Here is a 9,626-nt window from a genome sequence, read left to right as displayed (position 1 = left end):
GGTGTGCAAAGCTTGTCATGTCATGACAAGAAAAAGACTCGAGACTGTAATTGCTGCCAACAGTGCTTCAACAAAGTACTGAGTAAAGGGTCTGAATACTTACACCAATGTGATATTTCAGTTTTTCCTTTTTAATAAATTTACAGACATTTCAAAAATTCTGTTTTCACTTCTAGGCCAGTCCCTTAACCATTACATAAATGAATTTATTCATTTAAGTGAGCTGAACGTGTGAAACTTCCTATTCTCTGTCTTTTCAAATTAAGGTGCAGAAAAACTGATTTATTTAGCAATAACATAAGGCGATCATGACATACAGAGGTAGGATCAATGTTATTTGTGGGCTTCACAACTGAAGTAATGCATGTGACCATCAAAAGATTCTTGGACCATCAGGTTCAAAAATTTCTTAGGTGAACTACTGTCTCCATGCTGTTCCCAAAAGGATAACATTCTTTGCCTATTGCAGCAAAAATAAGTCTGGCAGCACCTTAAGAACCAATAAATTTGTTGAAATAGTTCATTTAATCAGATACAGGCACACCATTAGAGCAGTGAAGCACTCTGGAATATGTGGGTTCATGCAATACCATCTGCAACTGGTCAAAGCAGCAGCAGCTTTTCCTGAGATCATGTACAGGAAAAGATGTAGGTACCTCAAAGGAACTGAAGACAGAGACTGCATTTGCACCCCTGAAAGTTCTGAAGCTCACTTGAATATTTATCTCGCTAAAGCAGGATGCATACAAGCATTGCTCTAAATATTACATGTTTTATTTCATATATCTAAAATATATACAATGAGTAAGAAAAGCCTCAACAAATAGTGAAATGATCATCTCAGTTTCTCATACTCAGCATTTTGTATTGAAGTCTGATTTCAACAGCACACCCCTTGACTACACACCACTCCACTTCTAGCAAGCTGCATCTTTTTCTCCTGCAGAGAGTATATACAAACCAAAGGCCAAGAATGGTTGACAAGCCAGTGGCAAATAAATGGAGCTACATGGATAGCAGAAAACAATACCTCAGAGTATAACACAACATTGAGCTTATCAGATTCAGCTTTATTGGTCTGACATTAGAATTCTCACATGTTAGAATTATAGTCCAAAACCGTGATAAGCCACACTGTTCAATAAAAAAGTAAAAAGGAGGTGCAGGAAGGCTTCTGGAACCTGAAATGGAGGGGAAAAAAAACCACAAGTGGATTATACTATTTCTTTAAAATGTACAGTCCCTTACAACTTTCCATGTTGCTATCTAAAGCAAGACAAATAACATGACATCAAAAGCTCAGAAGTCAGGTATTAATAAATACTCCAGATACCAATATGTGATGTTTCTATTGTGAATGGGTGACCTTGTAACTTATACTTCCCATTCCTCCTTTTTTGAAATTAGGTCTATTCAGTCTATGACTCAACAGCTCAGGACATACAAATTGTGCAAGGAGACCACATGAATTTTTGGTTTAGAAGAGTATACTATTTGCCTGAATAATAACATAGTAATAAAGCTGCTGTCATAAAGTTGGAATGGGCCACTAAACTCTTGAGCAACCCTCTGCTGTGCAGGAATCCAAGTTAAAGCATCCAAGACAGATGGCTATCTAGCCTCCACTTTAAACACATTCAATGAACCCACTACCTCTCAGCATAATTGGCAGCAGTGTATAGTTGTTGCGACTGCAAATAAACAGGCTTGGCTTTTCAGAATCTGAACAAGTGCATGCAATTTGTAGGAAACTAAACCAGAAGTTTAGCAATTTACAGGCCAAGGGAATTTCAACTCAAGCAACCCAGAGGACGGTCATGTGGAAAGGGGGACACAATAAAACTTATGCTGTTATGTTGGATGCTGTGAGAAAAAAAAATTAAGCAACATGGTTTCCTTCTTCCTCTCAACAATCCAGCCTCAGATTATTAGTTTCCTATTCCCATCAGACATGGGAAACCAGCAATTGGTTGAAATTTGCTGGTGGAAAATGTGAAGGCTCAATTCCATAGGGCTCAATTCTAGAAACCAACAGTTGCAAGCCATTGACCACATCTGATCTATCTTACTAGAATACTACCAACCATGTATGCAGTCATGTTTAAATATAACATGTAGTGCTTCCTATGGCAGGTGAGGTCACAACTCCCATCAGAGGAAGCTTCTGTATTTAATCACATGCCTATCTGGCAACTGCTCATACAGATAGAAGTCTACACACAGAAATAGCACAATTACCACAGAAATGTAACCAATGGTTTGATGCTACAGGGAAGTAAATTTAGGTTAGATATCTGGAGGAGGTTTCTGATGGTAAGAGCTGTCGGTGAAATAGGCTGCCTCAGGAAGAGGTATACTATATTCCCCTTCACTGAAAGAGAGTCCTGATAGCTATCTTCCAAATGGTTTACCAGATCCTACACTGAGCTGCCTTTGAACTCTGATTCTATGCAATATCGATCAACTGTACATCCTTTTCAGTAAAGCTAATTCTTTTGTAATATGCTGGTTTCTTTAATTCTAATTTTTTTAGCATTTTTAAAACTTATTTTTGTATAGTAACGTAATTGTGGAATAAGTGGATATTTCTAAAGAGCTGTATATTGTTTCTAATGGCTGCCTCTAAAAAGTATACATACCAGCTCTTATGTTAAAAGTTTAACAGCATTCATTGCTTTTGTTTTATTTTAAAATGTAAACCAGTTGGAAAGAATGTATGTTATTAGGTTGTCTTTGAATACTTTCAAGTTTTCTTATAAAGTTAATTAGAAATTTAATATTCTCATACTAACAGTGCGAGCGTCACACATCTATTCAAAATTAAGTCTTTTTGAATATTCATGTGACCATGACTAGATAAAAAGTACAGGACTGTACTTGGGACTTACTTTTGAATGCTGAACATTTTCTAATTTGTCCGTTATTTCAGTTCATCTTAGTCTGCTGGAACATGCTTAGCATTATTTATACTGCATCTCTAAATATGCTTTTTTAAAGTTTCATTTGACTTTGTTCTATACACTTATTAAACAGAATCTAATTAACAGAAGGCATTCTGGACATTTTCCAGTTCAAAATAGTCCAGAAATTTCCAATATAGGATCTAACATGTCTTACCTGAAATAATTCCTAGCTTACTGTCACACATAGATTCCAACCCACAGCAATAAGAAGAGTACTCCAAAGCCCATGAAGAGTGATGCTACTAGAGAGATGAGCAGTTCTTTGTAAATATCCCGGGTGTACTTGGTGGATGTCACTTCATAGCTGAGATAGTAATTAAAGATGTAACTAGACAGATTTATAGAAATCTTGGTAATGCATATTGGAAAAAACACACTTTTACCCTGTGTATAATAGAACAGTGTTTCTCAACCTTGGCAACTTTAAGGTGAGTGGACTTCAACTCCCAGAATTCCCCAGCCACCACTCCCAGAATTCTGGGAGTTTGTATTTCAAATTTGTCACTGCCCATCTCACTGCAGAGCAACTTCACTGCAGAGTTGAGGTCCACTCATCTTAAGTTGCCAAGGTTGAGAAACACTGTAATAGACTGACAATTGACTGTACAGAACACCTACTTTTAACCTAGCAGATAACATAGAAATTAACCAGACAAACCTTTTTCTTGCCAAAAAAAAAGATTAACTAATTAACCACTTTGCTAATTAACCACTTTCTTCAGACTTAAGTTAAACAGAATGGAAGGAATTGAAGGAACAGAAGCAGGTTAGCAACTGTCCTCAGCATCAATTATTATTATTGTAGCCATAAAATTCTGTAACTAAATCAAAAGTTAAATGATATTGTTGCTAGAAATCTTGACATACCCATACTGTCTCTCATGCATAAGCATTTGTTAAAATTCAAGGGTTTTCTTAATCAAAATTTCACAAATTCTCATCATCCAAGTTTAAATGTATGTTAAATTTCTTAGTTAAGACTTTTTGGACTTCTCAGAACTGCTTTCCAACCCTTGAGAAAATCACATTTTTAATGGCAATGATTCATAATAATGCTTGTAATGCAATTTTAAACTGAGTATGGGGCACAAATCTTGAATGTAATATTTGTTTCTAACTATATGATAGAATTTTTTTGTCTTTGAGTTTTGGCAGTTGAGTATCTCAATTCCTGATATAAAAGCATGTTAAGATGCCCCAGAATATTTAAGTTCAGCAAAAGTAGTAGTTGTTAAACATAATGCTTAATGTATGTTAAGCATAAAATTTCTGCTGGTTAAAAGAACAGGAAAAGATGTGACCTCCATTTGTGAGATCTTCATATTGTTCATCCAGGTGTTTTCTGGCAAACCTGAAATTCCCATGAATTTCATTTTTATCTAAGTGCTTTTCTGATGATGGAATCATGATCACCGACTTCAGCCAAGATGAGAGAGCCCTCTGAATCTTGGTGTATAGTTAAGAGTTGTGACTTCCTGAGTGATTTTATGCTGTACCTTGAAGATATTTTGCAGGATACCTTCTCTTGTGAAAATTAATTATCTCAAACCTTCTTCATTCCGGCTCTGTCAGTTGATGAAAATCCAGGGTTAGAATTTTGAGTGGAGCATGACATGCCTCTAGAATCTACAGTGGAAGTTCATTATAATGATGGAAACCAAAGTATGTGAAAATTATATAGGGCAAAACTGCCTGAATCAGCACTTACTGTTTAATAAAGTATTTAAACAACAGATCTTAATTATCCCTTTAACTGATTTGACTGAACTAGGGAGCTGATACCTTTTTCACACTGGTATATCACACGTTGGATAACTCTGTTGATGAAATATATAAAAGAAGCACTAAACTGCAGCGATTTGTTCATATTCCCTTTATATATCACTACAACCAACAAGCAGATCTCATAATACTCAGTAGCAAAATATACAAAACGAGCAGTGCAACCCTGATAGCCTTGCTAAGGGTTTTTTTTTTTACTGTATTTGTCAAGAACAAAAATCTAGGGTAAGTATTAAGATTCCTACAGTAAGCAGTGAGGTTAAATAAAGGTATGGTGCTCTCTAAAGGACTGACAACCACCTTATGTATTTGCAAGTAACAGAAATATATCTGCAATACTAAGGATACACAAAGAACCAAGCTGTGAAGAACATGCCAATGGCCAGGAGCACCACAGTGAGATGTGGAAACACAGCCGGATTCACCGGACTAGTGTATCTGCTCATTGTCTCAAGCTCCTGAAATGAAGAAAAAAAGGGGGGGGGGAGGGGAGAGAAGAAAGAATATAAGACTGTGAAGATTTAAGTACTCTTTTTTAATATGTATCTCAGACAAGAGAACTGCAGCAGGAGCAAAGGAGCTATTTCCCCCTCCCTCCCACGGATGCTGAGAAGAATGGGTGCAACAGTTTGGTGTAGTGGTGAAGGTGCTGGCCTAGAAACCAGGAGACTCTGAGTGTTAGGCCTCCTTTAGGCATGGAAGCTGGCTGGGTGACTCTGGGCCTGTCACTCTCTCTCAGCCCAACCCACCTCACAGGGTGGTGGTTGTGGGGAAAACAGGAGGTGGGAGCATTAGGTATGCTCACTACCTTGAGTTATATATAAAAAAGGCGGGATAAAATAAAATAACAATAGCCCATTCCCTGTTGATGCCCCGATGACCTCTCCCCGTCTTTTCCTTGCCCTGAGGCCTGGAAGCGCTCAGCGTGAGCCCCGTGGCCGCCCTACACACCCAACCCTCCCGCTATAGGGAAGGCAGTGTAAGGTCCACGGGCAGTCCAGCTTCTGTGTGTGGAAAACGGGAGGGAGCCTCTTGCTATCTTTTCCTAAAAGAGCCACCAGCATCCAACTATCGGGGAACACTGAAAAGCTTTCTCATGGCTACAAGCCCGCCGGAACTGGGCCCGCCAATCGCCAACGGCGGCAGCTAGAACAAGCCGTCGTGCAAAGGAACCGCCAACGTCCCTCTCCCCGCCACTTACCATGGCTGTGCTGGCGATTCCCGTGACGGAAGGACACGTCCGTTCCTTCCTACCATCCTCGCTCCGCCCTTCCGCCTCCGGAGCGCATCTATCATCGCCCTCTCCGGCCCAAAGCTAGCTGGGAATTGTGGTCCACTTGGCCTTCTTGCGGGGGAGCCGCAAAGCCGTCGCGAGAACTACATCTCCCAGAAGCGCACCGCGTGCCCCTTCTCTTGCTGCCCTGAGCGCGGGATTTAGAAGGCGCGAAAGAGAGGCGACGGGAGATCCGGGTTGGTGAGGGAGACGCGGTTTGGTTCTCGCGCGGTGGACGGAGGGGCGTGTAAGTCAAAGGCGGTGGGAGCCCTGCTGGCGCGCTCAAGGGGAGAGGAAAGGCTCGGGGACGAGCGCGGGGCGAAGCTCTTCTGGCGGAGCCGGCCGTGCACAAAATCGAAAAAGGAGGGCTCGCTGCCAGGTGACGTGGTGGGTGTTACCGGTTTTATTATCGCTATCATTCCAGTTGGGTTTTTCTAATTGTGGACCCATCAAGTGTGGCGCGGGATGCTGGAGTTGCAAAATGGAGTCATTGAAGGGTCATTCATCAGCGAGGGGTCAAAGGCTCAACCCTGGGTGGGCGGCTAAGTACTTTTGATCAACACGGAAAGGCATTGACCCCAAGCCTGGATCCACCTGGGTGCCTCTCCACCTGCTTTCTTGTGCGGTGGGGCTTTGTGGCCCCGGAAGAATTGGCTTTCAGACTAGCGCAAGGCTTACCAGCGACAGAGAATCTAGGTTCTGCTTCCCAGTGTGATACCCCCTGCTAGTAGAAAAGTGAGGTCTCCTCCGTTTTCTTCAGATCCTACAGTCTTTGAGTTGTGGCTGACTCTGAATAATCGTCAGTAATTTTTCATGCCCCGAGATGATCTTATCCTTTGAAAGAGGTCTCCTTACAGCCTTTATTGAAAATAAATTATCTTAAATATGCCTGTGCTATCTGTAGCCATTCACTTGGCATGAGCTGACTGCAATTAAAGTTTTCATAATGCATCCCATTACAAATACTTAAAAGTTTTCTTGGGGGTAAAATTATTATAAATATGCACCTTGACTCCCAACAACTCTGGGCAGTTACAAATAAAAGCATTAAAAACAAGAAAAAATACAGTGATAGACAAAAATGAAGTTGGGAAGGGTGACCAAAAAAAAAGTATGGAACGAAAAAAAACAAACCCACGGAGTCCATAGGGGGAATGTAACTTCTTCCTAAAGTTTCTTGAAATGTCACTTGAGATAATTAATTGACCTATGTGATATTGATAAAAGATTGACTAATTAGTACACTGAGAAAAGAATATATCTTGCTCCACTACTACAGCACTAGACTTGCTTGTTATCATTTTAAAACGTATCTATTACTTTACTTTCTAGGTTTCTTCTCTGTTGCACCATCTCAAATTCACAGATCAACCAGTCAAGATGGGAATCCATGGTTTGGCCAAGCTGATCGCAGATATGGCTCCTAGTGCCATTCGAGAAAATGATATCAAGAGTTACTTTGGCCGGAAAGTGGCCATTGATGCCTCTATGAGTATTTACCAGTTCCTAATTGCTGTTCGACAGGGAGCTGACATGCTGCAGAATGAAGAAGGCGAGACTACAAGCCATCTGATGGGTATGTTCTACCGCACTATCCGCATGTTGGAAAATGGCATCAAGCCTGTCTATGTCTTTGATGGCAAACCCCCCCAGTTGAAAACAGGTGAATTGGCTAAGCGTACTGAGCGCCGAGCTGAAGCAGAAAAGCAGCTGCAACAGGCCAAAGAGATGGGTGAGGAGGAAAATGTAGAAAAATTCAGCAAAAGACTAGTTAAAGTGACAAAACAGCACAATGATGAGTGTAAGAAACTGCTGGCCTTGATGGGCATCCCATACATAGATGCCCCTGGTGAAGCTGAAGCTAGCTGCGCTGCACTGGTGAAAGGAAACAAGGTCTATGCAGCTGCTACTGAGGATATGGATTGTTTGACCTTTGGCAGCCCTGTGCTAATGCGACATCTTACAGCAAGTGAAGCAAAGAAACTGCCCATTCAGGAATTTCATCTGAACCGTATTCTCCAGGATTTGAGCTTGACCCAGAAAGAATTTGTGGACTTGTGTATATTACTAGGTTGTGATTACTGTGAAAGCATCCGTGGAATTGGACCCAAGCGTGCTGTGGAACTCATCAAGCAGCACAAAAACATAGAGAAGATTATTCAGCAACTAGATGCTAAGAAATATCCCCTGCCTGAGAACTGGCTGCACAAGGAGGCCCAAAAACTCTTCTTGGAGCCTGAAGTTGTAAACCCAGAAGAAGTGGAGTTGAAGTGGAATGAGCCTGATGAGGAAGGGCTTGTTAGCTTCTTATGTGGGGAGAAGCAATTCAATGAAGAAAGAATCCGTAATGGGATCAAGAGACTGAATAAGAGCCGACAGGGTAGCACCCAGGGTCGACTGGATGATTTTTTCAAAGTGACTGGCTCTATTACCTCAGCTAAGCGCAAGCAGCCAGAACCGAAGGGATCAGCCAAAAAAAAAGCCAAGAGTAGTGGTACAGCAACATCAAAATTTAAGAAAGGAAAATAAAGTTCTAGAATGGTGCTAATTATTCTGCACTTTTGCATGAGGACAAAATATATTAAACAGCAAAATCAGGATCTTTCTGTAACAAACAATTGCCTTAGGATACTCAAACAGTGAAACAATTGTTGGTAGCCCTTTAACACATACACAACTGCTGCATTCAAAAGATGTTTGGAACCTGCTAATCAGTGGTCCCCATATACTCTTGTTGAGGGACCCATAGCTTATTTCTCCTATCACCTTGAGTACTGTGAAATCTCAGCCATGCCATGTATGGTGTTTAATCTGTCATTGCTAACCAAACTGTGATGAAATGGCTTAATTGTCAATTGCAGATTTCAATAAATATTGGCGACTTGCTAAATGTGATAGATACTAAAATGGATTTTGTGAGATACAAATACAGGGTTAGTAGCAATATCTGTGGTACTGAGAAATTAGCTTTTACAGCTGCTGTTCAATAATCTGTTTGCTTCAGTACTTGTCAGATGGGATCGCTGCAGAGGTGATACATTTAGCTTCTCATCCTGCCTTGGTTTTGCAGTCTACTTTTGGCCAAAAAAGACTATTGTCTACGATGGCAGGAATTATTTCAAAAATTGACAGTCTCTGAGGATTTTAAAATAATAGTAATTAAAAAATGGCAGTAGTGATAATTTGGCAGTGGGTAAAAAACTTCAAAGAAGTCAGAACCTTAAGAGTGTTTCGTGTGCATTTTACAGTACAGTAGAAATTTCATGCTGGTCTTACATTTGATTTATAATGTTTAAACTGCATGATGGAAAAGGGGAATTATGTTTTAGAAAAAATAAGGAAACCATTTTAATTCTTTCAAAAGTATACAATAAATCTCCATTTTCATTACTGCATCTTGTTTTATATTATGCTTAAACTAAATGTAAGGAAATGTAAAATGTAATGGCTGTGTTACTTTAACCGGGTTTTTTGAAACATTCATGGGAGATACCTGCTTACAGTTCAAAAACAAAATTGTGAATTTACATTTCTCTTGATTGAAAAGAGGCTTGGATGGAGTTCAGATAAGAATCAGGAATGAGGGTTTCAGAATTAGATATTGGTTA

The 9,626-nt window shown here is 40.2% G+C and overlaps 2 protein-coding genes across 4 annotated transcripts; one reads left to right on the top strand and one right to left on the bottom strand.

Moving 5' to 3' along the window:
* Window positions 1–752: 752 nt before the first annotated feature.
* Window positions 753–6,067, bottom strand: TMEM258 (transmembrane protein 258). Its single transcript, XM_015889882.3, has 4 exons — window positions 5,947–6,067; window positions 5,094–5,203; window positions 3,118–3,267; window positions 753–1,181 (listed from the first exon to the last, which is right to left on the bottom strand). The coding sequence occupies exons 1-3, from the start codon at window positions 5,947–5,949 to the stop codon at window positions 3,141–3,143; spliced, it is 240 nt and encodes a 79-aa protein (XP_015745368.1). The 5' UTR covers window positions 5,950–6,067; the 3' UTR covers window positions 753–1,181; window positions 3,118–3,140.
* A 12-nt stretch (window positions 6,068–6,079) lies between these two features.
* FEN1 (flap structure-specific endonuclease 1) lies at window positions 6,080–9,406 on the top strand. Of its 3 annotated transcripts, none has more exons than XM_025173354.2 (2): window positions 6,080–6,265; window positions 7,351–9,406. In XM_025173354.2, exon 2 carries the CDS (start codon window positions 7,399–7,401, stop codon window positions 8,545–8,547), a length of 1,149 nt encoding a protein of 382 aa, XP_025029122.1. In that variant the 5' UTR covers window positions 6,080–6,265; window positions 7,351–7,398; the 3' UTR covers window positions 8,548–9,406. The 3 variants fall into 3 exon arrangements, with proteins under 3 accessions (XP_025029122.1, XP_007438526.1, XP_088002315.1); XM_007438464.4 differs by having other exon boundaries at window positions 6,081–6,405; XM_088146189.1 differs by having other exon boundaries at window positions 6,085–6,215.
* Window positions 9,407–9,626: the final 220 nt, after the last annotated feature.

The sequence above is a fragment of the Python bivittatus genome, unplaced genomic scaffold, assembly GCF_059951505.1.
Source record: "Python bivittatus isolate LINGU-HERP-01145 unplaced genomic scaffold, Pbiv_v1 ctg000480_np1212, whole genome shotgun sequence".
Lineage (NCBI taxonomy): Eukaryota > Metazoa > Chordata > Lepidosauria > Squamata > Pythonidae > Python > Python bivittatus.
This window is presented reverse-complemented; position numbering and strand designations above follow the sequence as displayed.